Source organism: Sceloporus undulatus, chromosome 1, assembly GCF_019175285.1.
Source record: "Sceloporus undulatus isolate JIND9_A2432 ecotype Alabama chromosome 1, SceUnd_v1.1, whole genome shotgun sequence".
NCBI lineage: Eukaryota > Metazoa > Chordata > Lepidosauria > Squamata > Phrynosomatidae > Sceloporus > Sceloporus undulatus.
The window spans coordinates 139,434,114-139,460,651 of NC_056522.1; the positions used below are offsets into that span (position 1 = coordinate 139,434,114).

General features: G+C 38.1%; 1 protein-coding gene across 2 annotated transcripts in view; it reads right to left on the bottom strand.

Moving 5' to 3' along the window:
* CSMD1 (CUB and Sushi multiple domains 1) overlaps positions 1-26,538 on the bottom strand; it is a 1,231,469-nt gene that overhangs the window by 17,009 nt on the left and 1,187,922 nt on the right. Inside the window, exons 62-66 of one of the 2 annotated variants that reach the window (XM_042480547.1) lie at positions 18,644-18,717; positions 16,433-16,544; positions 14,767-14,946; positions 7,389-7,433; positions 1,557-1,718 (exon numbers count right to left, since the gene is read on the bottom strand). In XM_042480547.1, the coding sequence (XP_042336481.1) occupies positions 1,557-1,718; positions 7,389-7,433; positions 14,767-14,946; positions 16,433-16,544; positions 18,644-18,717 (573 nt within the window). The remainder of the gene's footprint in view (positions 1-1,556; positions 1,719-7,388; positions 7,434-14,766; positions 14,947-16,432; positions 16,545-18,643; positions 18,718-26,538) is intronic. The other variant, XM_042480556.1, reaches the window with a different exon arrangement.

Genomic DNA, 26,538 nt, shown 5'->3' on the forward strand with positions numbered 1-26,538 from the left:
TAAAGGTCAAATCATGGCTGCAGAGCTCTGGAACTGCACAAAAAAAAATGAAAAATAAAGCACCCCAAGGCATGCTGGGTAGCACATAAGAGAGGGAGGTGGAATTAAGGGAGAGGGCAGGAAGGGAACATGATGGGGGCAGCAGCCCTGGTGCGGCGAATGCGAGAGATGTAGTGATGGCTGCCTAGAAAGTGGTATGTTCCCATTTTATTATTACAAGTATGACCACAGCATAGTAGGATCAGTAACTGTGGCTGAGATCCTGCTGCCTAGTGTAAGTACTCTGGGGTTGACAATGTAGCAGTGGCAGGAGTAAATCAGCCATGGGATCAGTGGAAACAGGGAAGGAGAAGACAGAGAAAACCACACTGTCATTAAAAGCTGCCATGCAGGCTCCTGAGCTGCTCTGGAACAAGAAAGGCAGGTTTGCCTCCTGATGGCAATGGTTGTCTTTGCCTCCTCCCTGCCCCTATTTCACATCCCTGTGAAAAGAGCACTATGCCAGCATAGCATCTTATTACACTGCCATGAAGCATTGAAAGGATTCCAATAGGGTACCCAGAATTAAAATTGGAGTGGGTTCTCTACCGTTAATGGTTGTATAGAAAAGGGAATTTTGGCAGCACGTTACCTGACTCTGTAACAAAGAACACCTGTGGGAACTCGCTCTTCTATATAACCAAAATATAGGAGCCCTTTTCAAGTTTTTAATCTGGTAACCCAAATTATCAACCTGTTGCACACAATACTGGTTTTTCAAATCTTAACAGAGCAGGAAAATACCTCCTCACCTGCTCTGGCAAATATGAATCCGTACTGTCATTTCCCCCAATACTTGTTCCCACCTGACCCCACTTTCTTGTATAACTTTCTGCGTTATACATAAACTTTGCAGCTTCAACAAAAACACTTCCTGTTTCTCAGTTCAACAGTAAATTCAACTTGTTTCTTGACTAGCAAAGGTATGCAGAGGATTCAGTGGAGTTTTTAAATAATATCTTAGCAGCTAGATCTGACCATAAAACCATATCACAGAAAAGGGTACACTTATTTTGTCGCTGTTGTTTGAAATAAATGTGAAATATAACATCTTGAAAATCATGAGCATCCAATAGTCATCTTTACAGTATATTGGCATATATTTCTTTTCAAGATCAGAAAAATTGCATAAACTTTTGGCAAACTGTAAAAATGTATGATCATATCCTCAACCCCCCAAAAGGTGGTAATGACACAAAACCAGAACCTGATTGCTCGTAGCAAAGAGGAATTTACACTGTTAAGGCATGACCTAGACCACGATAAGAGTGATAGCAAACAATAAAATATAAACATTGTCTAGACAAAATTTGCCTAGTTATACTGAGCTGCAAAAATTAGATCATTTAACAAACATGTTCTCTAAGAATTTACATAGTATGGATTTCTAACAGCCTTCTTCTACAAATTTACACTTGCTACATTTAAATGAAAATAGGTGAAAACTTGTTCCTGAACTCATAATCAATATAAATATTGAGCATATCTAATTACACCAACCCAACAGGCAATCTCACCTGATAGTTTAAGTTGTGTACTGGATGCTTCAATGAACGTAGCATTCACCTTACTGCTCGTAGCATTGAACCAGTCGACCGTTAGCGTTGCAGGTTGTCTTTTCCCTAGGTGCTCATAAAAGCCTTTCCACAATGAATTTATAAAAAATACATCGGAAGGAACTGAAGGAAAGATGAACAAAGCAGTAAATCACTACACTACTCCAAGAAGACGCAGCTCTGCTCCCCACATTCATTATTCAGCTTGCTATCAGACTGCCCAACATTGTTCTAAAACAACTAGTAACCTTTGCTATACTGAATTATTAATAATATAAATGATAACAGAAAACTGTATATGGACTTCTAGTGAATCTTGATGTATAGTGAAATTTGCTGGCAGTAACAGCTGAAGACAGGAGCTCATTGTTTTGGATCTTTCTTTTCAGCTTCTCCAGAAAAAATGAGGAATTTAATATAGAATGTGTTATTGGTATTTAGATCATGCCTTGGAACGATGCTACAATTATTAGTTATTTTGTAATACAATTTTTACAGACAATAAAGACACTCATTTTTGTCCTTTAGAACAAACCCAAGGCACTGTGGATGCACAACTGACAAAAATTAGATATGGCTAAGTCCCATTGATTTCATTGAGAAATATTTTCCTCCTTCAGGTACTACCTGCTTTATAGCTTCCTATTTGGCACACCTAATCAGTTTTGCTGACCCATGATAATGAGGTAGAATTTAATTAACTAACTAATTAATTTTTATTTCTTACAATTATTATTATTATTATTATTATTATTATTATTATTATTATTATTATTGAATATTACATTTTTTTTAAATGAAAAGAAGAGAGAACATAATCTCTTGACCCAGGGTAGGACAGGTAGCTGACTAATGAAGGGCAATTTATTACTAACTGCCAGCTTCACTGAACAGGAAACAATAAAAGGAGGAAGAAGCTACTAATTAACATTGTATAAGCCCCCATCTCACTCCTTTTTGGAAATAAATGTTATAGAATAATTTTGACCAAGAAAAACTGCTCCATAATATAGTACATTATGTAACTACTATTTTAATACCACCATTAGATGGATGCAGAAAAGCAGTGCTTTAGGAGCAGTACAGGATGCTGATGTGGAAGTTACTGAAGCAAATTGATACAGGAACTATTTTGAATAATTTTGAATGCATGTATACCAGTCCTGTCCATCAGTTTTGAAAGAATATACTGTACTCAAGGCAAACAGGGGCCACTGTTCATCACAATTCAAGTGTGCCTCCTTCCATAGAAATATTGCTCTTGAGTTCCAACATATTTCTGTAACGGAGAGGGGGAAGCCTTAAAGATTACCAGCCTTCTCATAATGCTATACCTGCAATTCCAGGAACTTTAAAAGCATATTAGTATTCAGAAAAAGTGTACAATCATGTAAATACTATGAAAATAACTGATAATACAAATGTTATGTATAGAGCTATTTTCTCCCATTTTTTCCAGTCAACCAAAGGAAACAGATGAACCTGAGGTTGAAGGCTAAATTGTTGGTTGATGCATTTTTAAATTCCATTTCACATGGATGTTGAGAAGCTAATGCCACATCGTACTAGAAAAGCATGAAAAATTCTATACGCTTGTGGCTAAAAGCAACTCTATAAAGTGTTTAAGACATTTTAGCTCACACCTGATTTATTCCCCACTGAAAACGATATGGTTCTGAAGATAATCATAAAGGAGCGGAAAAACTAGAAAAATCAAAGCAAGGATCCACAAACTATATACTCCGTGTAAGACATATCTGTAACCACTTTTGTAACATATCCTTTTGTAACATTTGGAGAACTTTACCTTTCTTACACCAGTAAAAATGTCTCTCTATGGGAGAAAAGCTTTAAAAGGAATGTGAGATATTTGAACAAAATCCAAAAATATGTATTATCTGATAGTTAACAATAATCTTCTGAACTGCATTGTAAATTACAATGAAGATATATGTCAAAAGAACAATTCTTTCCCTTTTATGAAAAACAACTCAACCTCCAGTTTCAGGAAATCCTAAATCCTATCCAAGACACACTTGCTGAAACCCCCTTATACTGTACAAAGCTTGTGAAGTTCACAATAAATCTGTAAGAATTTATTTTACTAAATTTTAGGGCCTACCCCCAAATTCATGAAATCCACATTTTGTATTCACTGAAAGGGAAATCAAAGCTAGATGAAACACATTTTGCATAAAAAAAATAATGATCTGAAACTAATGAGGAATTAGCCATTACAAAATGGTATCACACATATGTTTCCAGACCTACAATATCTGCCTCCCTCCTCTTTTTTGGTATATGTTAAGTAGAATATGTTGGAGAAAGACATACCTTAATAACAAAAACACATGGACACAAAGAGAATAAAGCTATTATTATTAAGGTTTTTTGAACTAAGCATGTTTGTCCACTCTTTCATGAATGAACCTGGCTCTGTTGGTGTTAATCTAACACACTATGATGTTACATTCTCTTGAATCTCACTAAATCAATGGGTCCCAACTATATACATCTCAGCTATGCAAAGGATGGCATCCTAAGTAAGGTAACAAGAAGATGCTGTCACTAGTAGCTACTGAATATTCATCAGTTTTGGAGTGTGGCAGAAGTGAAAGCAGTGGATTAAAAGGGGTATTGCATTGTTTTTCAAATCAGTTCATACTTGATCCCAGATGACAAAATTGTGGGCAGCTGAGAAATGCAGCAAACACATTTTACATGTACGTTGCTTTATAAAAAATAAAAAGACAAGTTGCACATTCAACACTGAAGACAAGGCAAAGACTATAAGACTGTGAGACAAAGTAAAAGATCCCACCCAGTGGACCGTGTTTTGTACATAAAGAAAAAGAACCCACTATGATGTCTTTGTTAATGACCTTTTGTTAAGGAAAACATACAATGAATTTCTCCAGAGAGAATTCACTGAAGTTTTTACATACTATACCATCGGGTGTAGTACAGATTTGTTATTTAACTAATGCACCATTAAAATAATAGCAAGATCTTCCTCTCCACTGAGTAAAGAGCCTTTGACAATGCAGTTACCTGTGCAATTGGGGACTCGTGTGGAGTCCAAATGTAAGCACTGTAGAAGAGAAGAACACAAACCAGCCTAGTTGCATCTCTGGCTCAAAGCTAAATGTATAAATTAGGGCAATATGAGAGAAGCCCAATTAAAAGTAGCACCAAATATATTTGCCTCTCAGGCAGCCTGATCATTTTGAGGCATGACAGGCCTATGAAACCATTAGAACTAGCATTTGGACATCTTATGTCTTGGATTACAAACCCTAGAATCACAAAGCCAACATGACAGTTGGGCACACTGGCTGAAGAATTTTCCAAGCTCTGCTCAAAATGCACATATTGGCTTAGGAAGCTGATCCAGGCTTCCATCGCTATTGTTACTACTATAAATTTCAGTAATAGAAATGCAAAGTAGAAAGTTCAGTGGAGTTTGGGTCTTGGCATGACTACATTGTACAGTTTGATACAATATGATTTTTTAAAAACAAAAATTTAAAGTGTTTCATAACATTTTATGCACTTTACCATTTTACAGTCTTCTGAGCTGTTTTAACTTGCATTTTAAAATACTCTTCTTGTCTATATCCTGCCTAAAACCTTATCATGCAACAGAGAGAGGGCAAAGCAAACCTTACCAGACAAGTGAATGCAAAACACTAGGCCCAAATAATAGTGAGTGCAAGGAAAATAGTTGGATTTGCTAGCACTGTTTGGTAGGTGATTGTGGACCTATGCTATACTTACTGAGCTATATACCTGCTGCCCTCTGACATACTGTAAAGACCTTAAAGCTGCCCAGGGTAGCCATTCATAGCAAGCAGGCAGGATGTTTCATGGCAAGTAGGCAGGATCAGAGAAGCATCTGACTAATTTTCCACAGCCCGATGAATAATGAATGCAGAAGTGCTGAAACCCTGGAGGATTCTTGTTTATCTCAACACTGATATCATCATTGTGGATGAAGCCAGACTCTTCTCCGATCCTGTCTTCTCACCACAAAGCACAGAATGGCCATACAAAGTAGCTACAAGGGCTTTATAGTAAGTGGGGAGGTCTTTGGAGGCTTCAGTGGGAGAAATGAATACTAACCTCTACAGCACTCAAAAAAGGACAACTGCATGGGTAAGGGATGCTTATGTGTGTATATGTCCGTAAGAGAATTCAGGCCCTAGAGTCATATTGGCTGGAATTCACCAAGGCAGTTATGAATGCATAGCCTACAGTTACTCATTCATGACTGGTTTGTATTCGCAGTTCCTATGTATTCACTGCTTTAGGGGATACATAGGAATCCTGAAAGTCCCCAAATCTGTTCATGTGCCAATTGGGAAGCTAAAGACCGATGTTCCCACTTTCCCCTCATGTAAGCAATCTCTGTTGTGAGGAAGAAATGTCACAGGGAGCCTTCTTCTGCCTGTCCGAATGGAAATCACTGTTGGCAATGGCTGGGAATATCAATCATCTGCTCACTGAGCAACGGAGGATGGATCCCATTGTGTGCAGCAGTTTCTACCTGCTAAGTGGGGATGGGAGTGGGTGGGTAAGGCTGGGAGACACTATGTAGCTACATAGCTAAGGTGATGTAGCTAGATAACTGATAGAAAATTCTTAAGGAAACATAGATGAAAGTTAAATTTGTATTCCCAACTCTGGTCAGAGGTTTCTTGGGCAAAGAACAGAAAAGCAAAGAAAGGTACTTTATACTGATTCACACCATTGGCCCATGTAACACCAATATTGTCAATTCTGACTGACAGCATGTTTCAGGAAGGTTTTTTTCCCCAGCCCTACATTGAATTCCCTTGTGTAAGCCATCCATGTATTAAGTAGGCTTGACCCTGCTTAGCTTTTGAAATCAGATAAGAATGTGTGTGTTCGGGTTGTTAAAGTGGCAAGGGTGATGACAAGATGGATCCCATACCATGCATAATGTGACTGGATTGGCTGCTGAAACTTACTTCAACCATGCAAATAGGAAAACATCCTATCCTGTGCCTGAAGGTAACAGGGTTTATTAGCAGGGGCAGATCAGGATAATTCAATGGGCTCTAAAATGAATTTTGGCCAAGGGGATTTATGGAAGGGCTATTGCTAAACTGATAAATGTTTCTTCTGACAGCTAAGCCATTTCCAGATGAAAACAAAACAGATCTTTACCAAAAGTGTATAATTAAAATCTGCTTTCATTATAAGGCTCTCCATTATAGTACACTGCCTGATATAAGGCAACTTTAGCTTGTTATTACTAATAAACATACCCTTTTTATAAAGTCCTCATTCTTAATGACATGGTAAAAGTCACATATAAGTACCACTTTAGACTGAGAATGGGAACTCATATAATTCTGTGTTGTTTTGTGTCTGTCTAGCAATGTGAGCATTCCCTCTACAGAGAAAATTAATATGCTAAGTTAGTTTTCAATGAATAGAGGAATAATCATGCAAGCCCCTACTTACACCCTGAATTGATGTATCTCCCATGCACCTATTTACTACCTTTGTGTGAACTATAGCACAGAAACACCCCTAGATAATGCCACAGAAAGGGGCACTGTATTAAACTGTTGTTTTAAGGATGCTATTTTGTGACCAATTTCAGGTAGCAGGTTTAATTTGCCATTGTTTTTGGATATTCTCCTGTTTTAACCTTCGTGATGACATGATTCATTTAAAGGTTAGAAAGAATTTTTACTGTTTGAGAAAGAGAGGGCTAAGAGGAATTTGATGTATTTAATTCTAAAACTGTTCTCGTATACAAACCTGGAGTTTTAGTTATTGTTTCATTAACTTCTCTCACTCCTTTACCTACAAGTAAAAAGACAAATTATCATTTTTATGAACATACCTTTTTTTCTGTACAGAATGTTGATAAATAATGCTTGACTGAGGCAACTGTGTGTTCTCCAATATGCCTACTGTGTTAAAGCAGAAATAACTAAAATCTATATTACATATTCAAGCAGATATAATTTTACATACTCATCAGAAAAAAATCTCCTGGAATTCCAACTTTTGTATTGTTGAAAATTTGCTGATCACAGAAATAATTACTTTTCATTTCCAAAAAATAATAATATTATTAGTTTTATATCAACCACAGTGCTGTAACAGAGAGCCTTATATAATATTGTACCTAGGTATGCATAGTTCTATATAAATAAAAACACTTGAAGCCTACAATCTGAGGTAATGATATATCTATAAACTAGTAATATTGAGGACAATAATAAATTTTTACAATACATATCAGTGGTGGGCAAACCTCTTGCCAACTGTGCTATTTAGTAGAGTGTCACTCAAGTCTAAGCTGTTGTACATATACAATTCGCAGGCCTTGGGGAAATTTGAACACTCTTACACACCCAGAGGTACACCCTACGATGTCCAATGGTTGTTAGTCCCTATTAAGTGAATTTGAAACCTAAGACTGAAGTCGGGAAAATAACAGGCAACCAGTACATCAAATGAAAGAAGGTAGAAATTTAAATCTGAGTTCATGAACTGGACAGGTCTATGCATTCATCTTTCCTGTTCTTATCTAGGGTTGGCTGAAATACCTGGTGCCTATATCACTTGTGATGCCTATCAGTCATGTTGAAGAACCATGCTATACTGCATATTCTGCGGTGCTTAGCTTGAGTTGGGAGGAAAAACCCAACCCTGCAATTATTGCATTTGTTTTACCACTACTCTTTCATCTATTACATAAAAAAAAAATCTGGCACATTCATATTTTGGATGAGGAATCATGTGAGGAAAACTCATCATTGAATGAGTTCTACCTTTAGGACTGTATTAAACATTTTGTGTGTGCTACGAATGCACATTTATAGGAGTACTGTCCAGATCCAGGTGGGCTCTCTCCTATTTTCTAATTACTTGGGACCAACTTTGGAAGAAAAGTGCAGCTGTACTTCCTTTTAATACTATGCTCACTTTACATTCTTTTCAGTTCAGAACTTGGTACAGTAAAGGATAGTTTCCATTTTTAGGGGAAATCAAAATAATGGAACAAAATGGTGCTGCTCATTGTATTAAAGGTTTGAAATCACTGAAGACTGAGCTGGGTAAGTGGGGATGCTGTATGCTACACATATTTCAAGGTGGCCTTGCAAACTGGACCAGCAGAGCACCAGCTTACAATTTTGACACCCAACTGTCCAAATAAACACACTATGCTGAATTAATCTACGCACGTCAAATAACAACAATTCTTCCTGATTTATTTTATTAAAACAAAATAAAAAACAAAACAGAATAGTGTCTTTATATTTTGCTTTGTTGGGTCTTAATAAGGATTATATAATGTTTAGGGCTATTTAGTAAGAAGTATGAATATTGAAACATATTCCAGACTACTTGCAATAGAGCCAGTGCATTTCTTACTGCCCTATATGAATGCTGTGTAAGGGACTGTGGTTTTTTTTTTAATCCAAAGTACATTTCTAGTTTATGTTGTTGTGTGCAATCAACTCATTTCTGATTTATAGAGATCCTAAGGCAAATTCATCACAAGGTTTCCTTGGCAAGCTTTGTTCAGAGGGGTTCTTTGCTTTCCTCTGAGGCTGAGAAAGTATAACTTGCCTAAGATCTCATACTGGGTTTCCAGATTCCACTGGGAATTTGAACCTCAGGCTCTAAAGTTGTAATCCAGCCCTCAAAACACTACATCAAACTGGCTTATTTCTGGATACAACATTTCTAGAAAAGAAACAGAAGCTCTTTTCAATAGCTCAAGTAAGGTTATAGAGTAGAGTCCTGGGGCAAATTTGGACAGGGATGTCACAGAATCTTTCTTTTTTGCTTTGGCTGTTAATTAATGTGTAAAGAAACATGTAGATTTATATGAAAACCTTGTTTTTCATATAAACTAAAACACGAACAAAAACAATGATCAAAACAAAGCTCATAATTAAAATTTATTTTACCTAACATTCTTGAAGGATTCCAACATCTCATCAGTCATTTACTTTTTTAGTACTACATGTACATTAAACACTAAAAGACATACATGAAAAACATTAAGACTGTGACACAAACCAATTAAGAAATGTACAGTTACAACATGTTGTCCTCTTTGGTTAACTATTGTTTCAGAAGTTCTTCTGTGTGAAGGACCCACACAAAGCCACTCATATGACAAGCAAGCAGAGGATTTATTTGACTTGAGAGGAAGCTACAGCAAGCAATGTCAAGAGTTGTGGAGTCATCCCTTGGACCACTTGACAACAGCATGATGCAAGGCATATATCAGGAAAGAGAAAGTCCATGGGGATATGGGCTCCTAAACAGATGTGCTTGGGAGTGTGGCTGTTCTGTGACTCTTGAAGAACTGTTACAAGTAAGCAACTGTTTTTTTAACTGGTGACATCAGAAGTATATTTACACTCTAGACACTGACAATATGTACACAGCACAATTATAGGTACTGAATACCTCTATTAAATTCCATGGCTCCACTCGTTGGAATCAATGGGTTTGTAATTTGAGGAGGGTTAATTATCTGCTCCAATTAGTGGCACACTATCTTTCCATGGTGCTGGGATTGCATGCTCCTGACACTAAATTGAGACTGTCATACTTTGGACATAGCATGAGATGAAAAGAAGAAAATACAATAATGCTCGGTAAAGTAGAAGGCAGTAGAAAACAGGAAAACTGCACTACAAATGGATTAACTCAATAAGGGAATCCATGGCCCTGACTCTGTAAGACCTGAACAATGCTGTTGATGATAGGGGGACTTGGAGGTCTCACATTCATAGGGTCATCAAATGTTGAAGTCAACTTCTCAGCAGATAACAACAGCCTTGTCTGCTGGAGAGCTCTCATGCTGTAGTTCAGTACTGGGAAAAGTATGGCCTGAAATGTGGTCCTCAGAGCTATTTTTATTGGTACTAGAGATTTTTTTTTTTAAAAAAACAAGGTCCCAATTTTTTTTTGTCCCCAAATGCTCCCAAACATCCTGGGAACTACAGATTAGAGATAATTTTAACACACTCCCCATAAACTCTGTGTGTGTGTGTGTGTGTGTGTGTGGAAAAAGTCCCCCCTCCATCACTTCCTACTGGAATAAAGGCCTTGTATATTTCAAATAGTCCAGAAAGGTCAACCATATGGGATAATTGTTCCATATGTCACCTCGAGGACACAAGAGGACATCTCTGGCATAAAATTGGAGGTGTGACAAGGAAAGTCTCCTCTGTGGGCCAGGGTTGTTCACTAAACCCATACAATTGCCCATCCTTGTGAGTTAATCTCAGCAGAAATGTTTCCTATAAACTCTGAAAGTACACAAAGCTCACTGAGACAGCAGGAAAACAAAAAACCTCCCTTCTTTTCAAAAGCAGCAGCAATTTCTATTCTCCGTTGCTGCAAAAATTCCTGAGGAAAAATGAGCACATATTAAGTTACGTAAGAGTTGAAATTTATGAGGTCTCTTTCAGAATACCCCACTTATAGTGTATGGGTTATAGTGTTCTAGAAGGTAGTCATGCAGGAAGCTGAGGACCAAACTGCACATGATATCCACCTGTGTTAGGTGACTTTTATCTTTTAGTGACATCAAATGGGCAATCTTTCTTTTAGACAGTCATTGTTATGCCATCTTTGCTCCACTGGTGGGGGCAGAAAACAGGAAATCATCTATTGAACCACCCCTGCATTTAATATTTTTCCATATTCAGGGTCACATCCTTTCAGACTACTACCAAAGTGCAATCAGTTGCTTTTGAGAAACTCCTCCCACACTCTATTATAAGGTTTGGAAGAAGAATACACAGATACACATTGCATAAAATAATTAATGGATCATTTCCATAATTAAGAAGTGAAATATTATTTATGGGTAACTGCTCACAGAATCACAAAGCCCCAGTAAAGTGATTCTCCAGATTTGGCACAATCATGACAAATCACAATTATCACTGTGATAAACACATCCAAGTCTCCTTTTCACTTTTATACTAGTTGGAAAACCTGCCCATTTGAAAGAATGGCTTTGACTGTTTCTTTGATATTCCATTTAATTTTTCAGTCCTGTCCTGTTCAGAAAATTGTGCCCTTTGGGTTAGATCAGGGATCAAACAGTGCCCTGGAGCAAGGGCTTTTGTATGGCGCTACCTGTGGAAGCGTGATAAAAAAGCAGAGAAACACATTAAGTTTCTTTATGCAAGTTGAAGAAAATTCCATTATCAAACAACATCATTGCTGTCCAGGCTTTATGTTATGTGGTCACAGGGTTTCCATGGGCCTTCTGTTCCCACCATGGGGTACAGTGAATGTAAGCGTTCTCACAGCTCATCATCACAGTTTCCCATAGAAAAAAAGATGATTGTAAGATTTTAGATTCGGCTTAGAATTGCATATGATAAATCAAGTCAGCATGCCCCTCTCTAAGAAGGTAAACGTCTAGCCTTCTTTAGCAGTATATACAAAGAATGGAGTCTGCTGCTGACCCATGTGGAAGGAAGCAAGAATGACCATTCCCCCCCCTCCCTCGCCACAACAGAGGAGTTGGAGTGGGGATGGGCTGCTTGCTGCCCTCCCCCTTGGACGAGACAGTGACCTTTAAAAATCATACTATGGCAGTAATGCCATGGCGCAAGACTCTGGGGGTGTGGTCAAAGGCAAGGCTTTGCCAACCGCCCCATGGCCTCATTGCTAAGAAGAAACTGACCCACCCACCCGGCACTGGTATAGTATGAGGTTTTCTTGGTCATCTAGGGACCAGGTAGGAATTCCCCCCCCTCCCGTTTCCACAGGTTTTTTGCCTACCCTGTACTGTTTCCAGTGGCATAGGGAAATTGGCTTGATAATACCTGATTTGGCATAAAAGTTTGAATTCTAATTGGGTTTGTATAATTACTTAACTCTGGCATAAATATTTGGATTATATTTCGGCAAGCACCTTGGACACTATTTGTGTAGAATATTTGTGTTTCTGGGACCACCTCTTTAGGCCTTGCGACCCAGGAGGTGGCAGAAAGAAATTGCCCTTAGGTCTGGCTTGAAAGATAAACCCCATCTTTAATCTTCACAGATTGGGATGGGGGCTTTCTGGTTAAACTTCCTTATGCGGACCAGCCAGTGAATAACCCAGATTTTGGGTTGTTGTTGAGGGTTCAGGTGTTATCATCCAGATAAGCTGCAGAGGTGGTCTGGGGAAAGACACCAGATGCAGTTTCTCCCACACTTGGTTGTTGTTAGAAATTACTTGCAGTTCCATTAAGAATTTAATTAACAGGTCAATAAATGTCTCTGTTTTATCCCATTTTGGAGATTGGTCTCAATATTCTGGGGTTGAATAGCAAATGGTTTGTGGTTATCTACCTACCCCTAAGAAATCCATCATGTTTTTTACCATCAGAAATCATCTACATAGTGATCATTCTCACTGGCACACTGAACCTTGAAGTATATCTTGGGTAATGGTTTCCATTAAGGTGCCTCTCCACAACTTGAGTGTATTGACAGAAGAGAATCTGGGTCCCATCTGTTAAACCCATAATGCCTACAAAGGACGTCTACATTGAAAGCTTTTGACTGCTCAGTAGAAGCAATCCAGAGAGCAAAAATAAGCCTTCATATGGTTCCTGCCTTCATTTGTGAGCCATCCCAAATGGCCCTTTTCCTGCCACCTTGACCTCTTAAGTAACAATAGAAAGGAGACAGGGAAGCACAACCTAAATTCAGTATTATATCTACTAGTAAAGATACTAGTGGACATGAATCTCATGATCAGGATTTTTGCCTCCTAGAAATCAGACCTGTCATCATAGTAAAATATGTGTTTATCAGAGCTCCAGCAGCCCTGTGCTAAAGCAAGTGCTTCCTGTTATGCAAAGTGAGAATACTATACTCACAAAGAGACACACCAATCACATCCCAAACAGGGAGTGTATAAGCTATTGTCCTAAATGAGGCAAAGATAACCACTTGTTGAGTTTGTCATTGATGTGTTCTGGAGACATTCTACATAAAATAATAAATAAAACTTTTATTTATGCCCCGCTTTTCTATAATAAAACAATCAAAGCGGCTAACAATTAAAACATCCAGACAAAATATTACATCAATATTACAACATCCCCCCTTTAAAAAGTAAATAAACATATTGTAGATAAAATATCTAATTATTAATAGTTATCCCACTCTCCCCATCATAGCTTGAGAATGGAAGTACAGTGGGTCCATCTATCGGCAGGCTAACCAGCCACAGATTGGACCTCTGATTACCTTATTAACCAATGGCAGCACATGCTTGTGGGCTCACTGATGTAGATTTGTGCACATCACTACTCACTGACTATGGAGATTAGCGCACCAGCTTTTATTCCCAGGCTAAGTGCGGGATGTAAACACACAAGGACGGATTCTATTGCACAACTCCATCCCTGGGCAGTATTCACCCATTCCTTTAAAGGTCCCGGAGAAGCCTCGGTCATGTACTGAATGAGTACTGGCCAAGGATGGAGCTGAGTGATAGAATCCCTGTGTGTTTACATCCTGTGCCTAACACGGGAATAAAAGTCGATGCACTAATCTCTTAATATGAGCTCCCATGTTTTTTCCCCATCCGTGGGCCCCCCCAGAACCAAGTCTGCACAGATGGGAAAGGAACATCTGTATTACTCCTTGCCAGAGGCAGGAAAAGGGAGGCCACCCTGGAGTTTAGTATTCTTAAGCTTATCTGTCTCTCCATCGCTGCTGCATTTCTCATTTGCTCTTTTTCTTATTTCAACTAATTGGATCCTCTTTTTTTTTGAGCTTCTTTTCTTTTTGACACAATTTCCAATGGGAAGAAGCCTAAGCAAGACAAAGTTTAGGAAAAGATGGCCCCAGGGATTATAAAGGGACAACTGTTGACAACTCTTGACACTGCTTACCAAAGCTTACCACATGGCCCAGAACTATTCAAGGAAGAAACATATATTCCTTTTAATTTTCAAAACAAGGCACGATTTTATTGTGTTTCTTACTTGTTTGCTGTGCTTATGAAAGGGATCATATCCAATATTACTTTGATACACGGGAGGCTTGATTTACAAATGTAACACTTTAAACTTTTAAAGTGTGCAGATGTGACCGTATTAGCAAGTAAAATGAAATGGAGCTATCCATATTTTCAGTGACTTACTTTTACAAACAGGTGATTTGCCTGTCCACTTCATATCAGGCTTACATGTCCGGTGTTCTGACCCACCAGCAAGAAAAAATCCTGGCTGACATGTATATACCAAAGTGTAGCCTAAGGTAGGTAGATCTATTGCTTTTACATCCACATTTGCTGGAGTCTCGGGCTGTCTGCAAGCGTGAGCTGAAATAATTTATAAGAAGCATGAAAAATTGTTTTAAAAAGTCAAAAACTGAATGTATCCCTAATCAATGACATTTTATTGCTACAGACAAAACTGTGGTCAACATTTTGGACACTTGCCCTACAATTAATTTCTTTTTTGTTGGACATAGCATCGACAAAGAACTATTGTGAGACAGAACTGTGAAAAATCTGGAATGGCAGATATTTAGAACAACTTTCCTGCATGCTACACATTGAAGATTAGAAAACACACACACATACAATGTTGCAAATTAGGCAGTGATCAATATTGTGGATTACTGAGCTGTTCATTCTAAGCATCACTTCCAATTCAGTGATGCAGATAACCGTGTAAATTGCCAAATATTTTCTCTGCAAAATAAATTCATTATAAACATCTATCAAATAAAGACTTCACAGAATTTTTGTCATGCTACACTGTTAATGCAAGCCACTGCAATCTTACTAATACTTCTGTTTTGTTTTATGCCCTGCTCACATAAGATCATTCTTATTTCACATCTATACAATTTATTGAGTAAGTACTCTGGTGTTTTTCAATGGTGATGGCATCCATAGGCATTAATTCTCAGCTGCTTCATGGAAAGGCTGAGATAATTCCCCCACACTCCTGGTTTGACTACAGTGGAAACGTTGGAGGACACTCATCCTGGGGGACACGTACCAGTCACATAAATGCTGAATCTCTTGGTATGGATCAAAATGGCAGGGAAATGGTAATGTGGAAGAAAAAGCTCTACTGCTAATGTGCATATGATTGGACCAATGTTACTTATTCACTTTTAGATTAATAAGCACTTGTGTGTTGACAACAATGACTTTCATAGCATCTTAAAAATTAACATGCTTTATTTAGAGGAATGCTTTGTGGACTCTACTCAGATTCATTAGATGCAGTTTATGAAGCCATGGAGTCTGTAAAATCTTATACCAAATAAAGTAAGTTAACCCTTTCAGATGCCATAAAACTCTTTGTTGTTGTTTGCTTTTGCACTTAAATCTTTGAAATTCTTGTCTGTCAGTAACACAGAAAGGTTGAAAACATTGGAGTGAAATGAATGAATGGAGTGAAAACTGTGGCAAGTGACATTGGTAGAATTTGTTGTGAATTGGTTCCATTCCAGAAACAAATCCAGGGTACTAAGTCAGAATTCCAAAATCCAGGAAGAGATGGAATTGAGTGTATTTTAAGAAGAACTCTTGCCCCGATCAAGCATAATTTCAGATTTCCTTCTCATCCCACAGGACTGAAGGTATTAGAAGGTATTTGATATGACTGTGTTTTCAAACAAGAAATCCCTCATGTACACAGCACACGCAGCAAAAGCAATGGGTGAGCCCTAGATCATATAAGCAAGTCTTGATTCTGGTTGCTAACCTTGTGTCAGTTTCTGAAACTATGACAAATTATTATCATGTTTTACTTTTAAAAGATGTATAACTGAATATTATTTGTACTTACGAATGCATTCAGGCTGTATGCCACTCCATGTTAAATTTGCAAGGCAAGTGCGTGTAGTAGAACCCTGTATATGATAACCCTTTCGACATCTGAAAAAGACTCTGCTCCCCACCTAAAAGAGTTAAAAGTAAAGTTTGAGGGAGAAGCAATAATAGTGTGAGCTAGTAATTTCATTTCATCACCGTTACACTGAAATATCACTTCAGAGCTTTTCTTTGATTTTATATTTCTCTAGGGAGAGTTCATAAAACCACTTTGTATATCGTGCTGGATTTAACATATATGACTGTCTTCTCCCTTCTTTCTATGTTTAGTAAAAAACAAACCCTCTGTGATAGCTGACATATGACTGACATTTCAAATCATCACATATTACAAAGTGAGAAGAGGAGAAAGAGAGAGATTGTCCTTGTATCCATCACTGTCAATTTCTCTGCATATAAATTGAAGGAGTTAGAAAAATATTCCCAAATAGTGATTTTCTCTGAGAAGAAGCCTGCTGAATAAACTCTTTCCTCACTATACAGAAAGAATATATGGTAATTCTCTATGAACACTGCAAACCTGTTCTATTTAATCTATCAGTATATAGATTGCTGGAAGACTGAGTTGTACCAGTAAGGAATTTATACAGCAAAACCTGGCAAAATGTTAGTCTGCTGACAAATTTCTACATGCTGAAAAATGGATAAGATGATATTTTTAACATCTAAGAATTAACTAGATATTACGGTGATGTAAAAGACAGATAGAAGCCCCAAAGGGAGTCAACCCTCTAGAATGGGCAGATTGAATTACTGACTTTTTAATTACCTTAAACCCTTTTGTAGTCTTCACTGTGGCAGACTTTTAACTTGATTTATTCATAAATCTGAATGATAATTCGACTGTGGTGTTTATGTACTTCTGTAACAATCTTTCAATTGCTCTCAAGATAGACTCTCAAGTTAATGCCTTATGCATAATTGAGGGATTATATGGAGAGCACACAATCAAGCAGTACATTGACCAATATGCATAATAATTTGGACTTCAGTATTTGTGCTTGAAATTCATGTAATTCATCAGTTAAATGCAATCGCTTGACAAACTATCCGTCAGGACCCCACATAAAGGTCACAAGGGTTAGTTAAATAGTAAGCATTCTAGACCATGCTCCTGTTATTCTTATGACTATCATGCAGACTGAGTCTCCAATCTCTCCTTTACTGGGAAAAAATATATATATTACATATATTCATCATTGTGAGAGGTGCTGCTTAAACTCTATCAAGAAATTAAAGGAAGACACCCTCTTGCAAAAGCAGAAAGAACACATTTTAAAAATGCTGGGGAGGAGTGGCAAACAAGTTTGGTAGAAATGTTATTGGACTTAACCTTCCCAAAGGCTGCATCTGCATTGCAGTCTGAAACCATTTTACCTGCCATAGATCAATGCTATGGAACTCTGGGAACTGTAGTTTGTTGTGACACCAAAGCTCTCTGACAAAGAAGCCTAAATGTCTCACAAAACAACAATTACCAGGATTCTATAGTATTAACCCATGGCAATTAGAGTGGTGTCAAACTGGATTATTTCTACAGTGAGGATGCAGCCAAACTTCCATTTTTGTGCTTCCTGAGACTTATTGTGATGAAAACATGTAGAAAAGCTACGTAGATAAAGAAAACTATACAAATAAATGTGCTCATTAGCAAAAGTACACTATAACAGAATATCCATGAATTTTAGCATCAGAAAACAAAAAACAACAATAATACAAAGTCTCCAAGTACAACATAGAAAGGGATGGGAAGAAAATGAAGGCGTGGTTTTGGAGAAATTAACTTAAACTGAGACATTGGCTGCATTCACATTACAGAAATAATCCAGTTTGATGCCCTTTAACTGCCATGGCCAATGCTATGGAATCCTAGAAATTGTACCACTGAATAGTAGTTTGTTGTGGCACCAGAACTCTCTAACAAAGAAGGCTAAATCTGTCACAGAACTACAAATCCCAGAATTCCATAGCATTGAGCCATGTCAGTTAAAATAGTTTCAAAACTACATTAATTCTGCACTGTGGATGCAGCCTGGGAGATTTTAACTTCATTAGGCAGTACAAAAGCCAGCAATCCAAATCAATGCTTCTAAACTAAATACACACACATACACACGGACCTCAATATAACACTAAACAGATTCTTATATTGCAAAATTGTTATTACCTCATATCCTCTTGAACTGTTTTGTATTCCATAATGTGGAGTACCAGGGTCTGGACAACTATTATGAGCAGGATCTACAAGTGAAAGCAGCAGAAAGGGAATGGATTAGGAGGCTGTTAAGCAAGAAGAGATTCATACTGTAATATAGTTTGCAAAATGTGTGAAGACATGGACATGCATAATTCACTAGGATTATTTATAGTAAATAAAAGTATATTTAATAAAAGCAAAAGTAATGATAATATTAGTTTTCTAAAAAAAGAATTCTGGACTGATGAGAATATTCACAGTCCAGGACTTATTCTGAAAACAATTCACACATGGGTGTGTGTGTGTCACAGAATACAGCCTTTTCTACACAGAAAATAACACAGAGAAAATTTCTGAAATGTTTTTCTGCATCAAAAATGGGTTTTCCCAGGCAAAAGTGCAAATTTCACACAGACTTATTCTCAAACTGCAGAGTCTTGTCAGTCTAGGATTGTACTCATCAAGGTTCCCCAACTTTTGAAAAACACATTATCAACATGAATGAATAAGTACATTTGCAAATATGTTTGAACATCTTTTTCCCCATTCCTAGTTGCTGAGCACATGTTTCCCTTGGAAAATATGTATACCCTTTCTACACATTTTAAAGACTATATGTTTGTAAAAATGTGTATGTACCCTAAGGGGACCAACTCTGTACTAAAAAGTACAACTTTCATCATAGATATTACAATGGCATAATGCCTCAACTGGATTCTGGCCTAAGTGGCCTCTCTATTCCTAACACAGCGTGGCCAAATTTTGCTGTGCATGAGAGAGAAAATGAAATGTTTCTGTGCACAAAAGAACACAAAGGATGCTTGAACTACAAAAATCCTTCACACTCCATCCATCATAATGACCATATTTTAGTAATTTGCCAAATTTCCACTGTATAGTATGTGTTCTGTTATAATCCAGGCAGGGCATTTGGTATATCATATTTCTGGCCTGATTTCAGTTTTCTGTGCTACTCAATCACTTTAATCATACCTGCATCAGAATATATATTTGCAAAGCAAATCTTAAAAGGCTTCAGAGAACACAGAGAGCTGGAAGACTAAAACATGGCTCCCCCCCCCAAATGTATTTGAACAATCTGGGAGCTTTTAATGTTACCAGCATTTTGACAATAAATCTGCTAATGAGAAAATAAAATAATATCACACCAATAAGATCCCCCACCCCCCGAGCTTTAATAGATAACAAGAAACAAAATTGCAACAACAGCAGCTCAGTAATGATAGCAGGAAAAGACCAGACAATTCTACCATTGGGGGAGTGCCCATTTACAAAGGATTATTGTTATTATGAAACCCCTTAGCTCAGCAATATGAAATAAAAAGTACAGATTTACTACCTCAACAGTTTATCGCCTGGGAAGATAAATGAAATATGTTCACAAAGTTTTGCGATTTGGTGCTGTCATCCAAAAGCAGGTTGTATTTTATTTATTTATAATTTAGCTACTTGATACAGTTTCTAAGCTACATATCTTAAAATAATGTTTTAGTGGTGGTCAACAACAGAATAGCTGTAGAGTTAAAAGGACAAAACAGGATGAAACCCAGAAACAAGACCATAGGAAACAAAAGATAAATGATGAAATATGTTCACAAAGTTTTGTGATTTGGTGATACCCTGCAAAAGCAGATTTCATTTATTTATTTATTTAATACATTTTGCTAGGCTACATATATTAAAGTATTGTTCAACCAGAGAACATCAGTAGAGTGAAAAAGGATAAAACAGGACACAGTAACAAAAAGGTATAAAATCCAGAAACAAGAACATAGGAAGGGACTGAGAAGACAAGGATGTCTTCAGACAGATGCTGCCTCCCAAACAATATGAGAGACGGCATTGCAAAGTATGCTGCTATGCTATGTTCATTTTGAGGTCAATGTTGAACAACAATCAACTAGCCAAAGATTCCCCTGGTTTAGACTCTTAAAGTACTATAAAACCTGAGCATGAGAGCCAGTGTGGTGTAGTGATTTGAGTGTTGACTCCAACTCTGGAGACCAGGGTTCGATTCCCTGGCCGTATATAAAGTATGGCCTTGGGCAAATCACAAACTCTCAGGCTCAGGGGAAGGCAATGGCAAACCTCCTCTGAACAAATCTTGCCAAGGAAATCCCATGACAGAGTCACCTTAGAGTCGCCATAAGTCGGAAATGACTTGATGGCACACAACACATACACACAACCTGAGCATGGTTTGTTAGCTAACTGATAGTCTGTGCAGTCTGTACAACGTTGGCATAATATGCATTCAATAAACCATCATAGTACTCTCCTGCCCAGAGATACATGAATTCCCTTTCCTTCAGCCTTCCCCTTTCTTTGTCCTCTATGCACAGCATCCCTGCTGTATTTGCTTCTTGCCTCCCTTACATCCTAGAAAATGATTGTTCATGAGAAGCTTAAGCATGACAGGCAGTCTGTGTAGTTCTGATGTCTGCCCAGATTTGTTCTAACATTCCTGTCATTGACTCTGCACCCACATTTCTCCATATTTGGTTTGAATTGGATATTGTCTCCATGAAATATGGAAATGCCTCTTAGCCATGACTTTGGGACCAGTCTCCTATTCCCAGCCTACATGATCTCAATGATTGTCGGAAGCCTATTGTGAAGGAAGGAGAGCCATGTAAGGCGTCACCAACTCATTGCAAGAAAGGTGGAATATAAAACTAATTAATTAAAATAAATGGGAAGCTTGGATATTTTTCCTCCATTTCTTTAGGCACTGAGAGGTTGTCATGGAGAAAAAGTTAGGGGGCATCTCATTTAGCTCTATGCATGGCTGCATTGCCATCTCTACAGACATCAGTAACCTACACTAGATGTCACTATCATTGACCATGTACAGATTCTTTTTGCTGAGTGCTGTATCAAAGCCTGCAAGGGAGCAATCACTCCTCACCCTGTAGAAGGAGAGCCTGACCGGGTATAACCCTCTTCTGAGGTGTCACCCAGTGAGAGCTGCACCTTCCCCTACACACCTCATGATGCCACTGGGTGTTCATTCCTTTAATTTTACTGGCAGTCTCAACTTGAGTAGACCTATTGATTCAACAGATCTATTCAAGATGGGATTACCAATAGGATCCAGACTATAGTCTTATATTCCTTAAATGCCTGGGCAGGAATTTTGCATCTTCTTCCAATTGCTATAGTACATAGTGACTGCCAAAGGTTTCACCTGAGACATGATTTCACTGGCACTGCTGTGAGTTTTAATACTCAGTATACATTCATCTTTGTATGTCTGGACAGCATAAACTACATAGTGTAAATACCATTTCCCTCTTCGCCCTCCATTCCATCTCCTTTTTTGACCTTCAGTCTCAGTGATGTACCACTGACGTTAGGAACGTAGCAGTGTAGGAGGCTGCTTTGTACCCAGTCTGATCAATCATTCAGCTAGCCCAGAGCTGTCTACTTTGAGTGGCAGCTGGTCTGCATGGTTTCTGGCAGGATTCTTTCTAAATCCAACCTGGAGATAACAGATGTTCCTACATCCAAGTACCAACCAGGCCCAATCCTGCTCAGCTCTTGAAATCAGAAAAGTTCAGGAGTGTTCAGAGTGGTCTACTCCTATAAAAAATTCTAGAATAGATTAACATATCTCCTAAAGGTTTTAAGGATTGTTGATCTACAGACAGAAAGATATGTGAGCAAGGAAAAAAGAAGTTTTTTAAAAAACTGTGTGAGGGTATTTTTGGGGAGAGGAAGGGGGGAGACCAACACAGAGCTGAATTATTACTTTAAATGAATGCTGTTTCACTGCCAAGATTTCCTTTAATCTGAAAGCACTGAATCCATTTAGCTCTGCCAACATAAAAATCAAATTCTACCCATAGAGACAAGGTCACCTAACTGTACAGGACTTAGTTACTTGTCATTAATGCTGCATTATTCTTGAAATGGAGGAGATAGCGGAACTGCTTTGTCTTCTTGTAAAAGCTGGCTGACTTTTACCCTTACTCAGTAGACAGACAAGAGAAGATATACAAAGGTGAGAAACCCAACCTAGGAAATTACTGAGATGAAGGAGGACTGTTTTGGTGAGAAATGGGGAAAAGAACAAGCAAAGTGAAAACTGAGTATTGTTTGACGTGGAATTATGAAGTGGAATTATGCTATTTTGGAAAGAATATTATATTGTGTTAAAATAATTTGTGAGTTCACTGATCAAAGTCTCTGCATGTCTAAAATGAAGGGTATATCGCCACAAAATGGGAAAGTATCAGAAGATAAGTACTTCATTAACAGTGTGCCCTCCATATCCACGGATTCTACATCCATGAATTTAATCATCCACGGCTTGAAAATACATTTTTCTCCCAAAAAAGTAAACCATGATTTTGTCATTTTATCTAAAGTCTATGAGTTCACCCATGCCTTTTTGCTGCTTCACTCTTGCTAAATAGCAACAGTAATTCTGGCTTTGTCAGGTCCTTGTCAGAATCCTGGGAAATTTATTCAGTGTGCTTGGTTGAAATACACAGTTATGAATTATTAATTATGACCAAATTTTACCCTACTTTTCTACTTAAATGAAACTCCTTGAGGCAGATTATGATTTGGATACCCTTTCTGGTTATTTTCACAAATAATGAGGGTGAGGGTGTGGAATAAGGGTATTCAATGATGTAAAATTCAGCATGTGTATGCAACTGTAAATCTGTCCATTGTTGGGAACTCGAATTCTGTCAGTTTTGGGGGAGTAGAATGTGTGTGTGTTCAATTAAGAATTTATTTTTGATCATTAGATGCCACCCCTTATCCTGGAAGAATATATGACAAAATAATACAGTTGTCCCTTCATATTCGCTAGGGTCAGGGGAACAAGACCCCCATGAATATGGAAAAACCGCAAATAACAAAAACACTGTTTTTACCTGAGAGGACACCTCTCTAGAAATCTCTAGGTCCTCCAGTGCAATTCTGTGGTCAATGTCCAACATACACTGACCATAGAATGGCACTGGAGTAGCTACAAATGGTCTTTCACTTCAACTTTTCGTTAAAGTTGACCACAGAGTTGCACTGGAGGACCTAGACAGTCCTAGAGAAAACATATTGATGAATTCCGTGAATAATCAAATCCGCAAATATCAAAGCCGCAAATATGGAGGGATGACTGTATAACCCTTTAAATTGCTGTTCTGTCCATGGTTGCAGGTTAGCAAACATTAGAAATAAGAAATATTTGTAACTTAACTAATAGATTACTTTAAAGATTACTTAAAAAAAAAGAAAACCAAGCAATATCTCAGTATGCTGCTAATGCTGCTAATCTACACTGCAATAAATTATAGTATGTTTAGCAGGATTTGCATAGGATTATGCCCTGGAAAAGTTACTAATTCTACCCAAGACATTACAAATTAAGTAGGCCATATGTATACAGTATGTATATAAATTAGCCACCAAAAATGACAATGAAAACTGAAAAACTGAATAAAATGCTAATGAATGTTTTTTTTTCTTTAAAAAAACATACAGATAAGATTATTTAAGGGGAAAAAACCTCTCTCTTAAGAGGAAGGATGTTCTGCTGGGCTGGAATGTTATTACTGTATAGGCTAGATACTATATTTTATATGCTCATTTGGCCAATTTCAGCCCCCAGAGTGCTTTATTAATAGGAAAAAAAGTTAAAGAAAATGTATATGTATACTGAGCTAATGAATGTGGTGCAGTTGTAGGATAAAAATGTTACCAAGCAATTGTATGGCCCAGGCCCAGTACAGAATGCAGAAAAGGGGCGGTCCACAGCTGCCCCTTTCCAGGTTGGGGGCAGGGCAGCTTCTCCATGGCCTGGAAAGAGGTGTCCATGGGGCTTTATGCCCTGGATACCCCGACAAATGCGGCCATGTAGAAGCCATGCCAGTGATGTGTGTGCACAAAGAAGCTCTGTTTCGGAGCTCCTTCCCGCAATGCTGAAAGGGTGCCCCAAGCGCCCTGCAGTGTCGCGGTGACATCATGCACGTGCCGGTCCATGTGGAGGTGGAGTGTCCATGATGCCATCATCCCGCGCTGTATATAGATGGTGCACTTCCAAAATGGAGCCATCCATATGAACTAGGGCTGGGGAGCGTGCGGTTGCTGCATGCTCCCCAGTCCCAGTTTTGGCCCAAGGACGGTGCTTCTGTATCCTCTGTATCAGGCCTATATTAGATCTGCTTCAGAGTGTTTAGACAAGTAATTTTTAACAGTAACAATATAGCATATCAAAAAATAAGAAATAACCCAGTAAAAACTGGAATAGATTTTTTTTTAATGGCCAGTTAATCAGGTAGTTTGGCTTCATAATCACCTGAGTCATATATGATGGGATAGCCCCAGAACCAGGACCACTCTGCTAAAGATTCATCTCTAATTGGCAGAAGATTAAAAGAGCAGGTGCAAAATAAAGAAATAAAAAAGGAACTAGTAAACCCTTCTTTGACTGAGTAAGTTGTGATCTTGTACCAAAAAACAGTGGAATTTGCTAATCATGGTGGTGAACAGATAAGGAGACCATCTGAAGTATCAAAGCTGATCTCAGGAAGAGAGGAAAAAAGCAGCCTCCTGGCTACTTATATGACTCTATTATTGCTGTTCCAACACAGGTATTCCTGGTTGACATCATATCATAATGCTAGGCAATTAGATACTATAATATATTGCAATATCGGTTGCAGATATATAACAACGCCTGTTTAGAGATGTGTACCTTCCTCAACAGATTTGTGTAAGATACTTGATTCCTTATATATGATATAGAATAAATCAATATGATGTGTCTGGTGACGTATTGTTCACATGAAGTGATGGTCCTTCTTAAGCGCGTGGATAACTGGTAAAGTGACTACTAGTTTATTTAATAAATAGTCAAAATGAGTTGCAGTTTTTTCTATCATGCTATCTGCTAGTATCCATATTGTTTCAGGTTTTACAGCAGGCCTTGGTATCTGCAAGGATCCATTCTGGGCCCCCATGTGGATACCAAAATCCGCAGATGCTCAAGTTCCATTGTCCCCAGTGGCAGCTAGTGCATACAGCCGCACCCCCATTAGGACAATGGGATTTCACCTGAAGTCTCATTAGAAACTTAAAGATCTCTCCCTAATTGATTTGCTTACCCATTTAGTTCCCCTCCTTCTTACTATCCCTAATGATGAAGAGGCCCACATGCACGCGCCATCAGTGGGGACAATGCAGGCTTGCTCTCCGTGAAAAATCAAAGGGCCAGCTTGTCAATACTGAGGGCCAAATGTATAGGCTTATTGTTGCTGCTGAATGAATGCTGTGTGTGGTATCAAGCTGTAGTTCTCTCTTCCTACTGTAATTTCTAAACTGTGGTCTTCCTGATCTCTTTTTCTTTCAAATTCCCTCTCCCTCAAAATTTATCTCTCTCTCTCTCTCCTTCTCTCTCTCTCTGAAGCTCTTAGGGCAAGAGGGACGTTGAGCTCCATGGATCTCCTGATGAACTGGGTTCTCACAAACTTCTCTAGCTTCAGAATAAACCAAGCATCACGTTTTTAAATAATTTTTAAATCCTTGCTCAGATGTCAACAACACAAAAAAGGAGGCTCACAGAACCTTAAAAATTAACCAGTTTCATAGCATACCCTTTTGGGAACTATAGCCCCTTCATCTGATGCAATCAGCATTACTTTCTAATGTAGACATAGTGACTGTTTTATCTGTTCTTTCCTTGAATGGTTACAACATCAAGCTCACATGATTTGTAGTTGCTCCAGATCCTCATTAGCTCTTTTTGATGATGCCTTCTTCCAATCTTCTCAGAGTCTATTCACCAAGATTCTCAAAGATTTAGACAGTGGCTCTGGGATTACATCTATAAA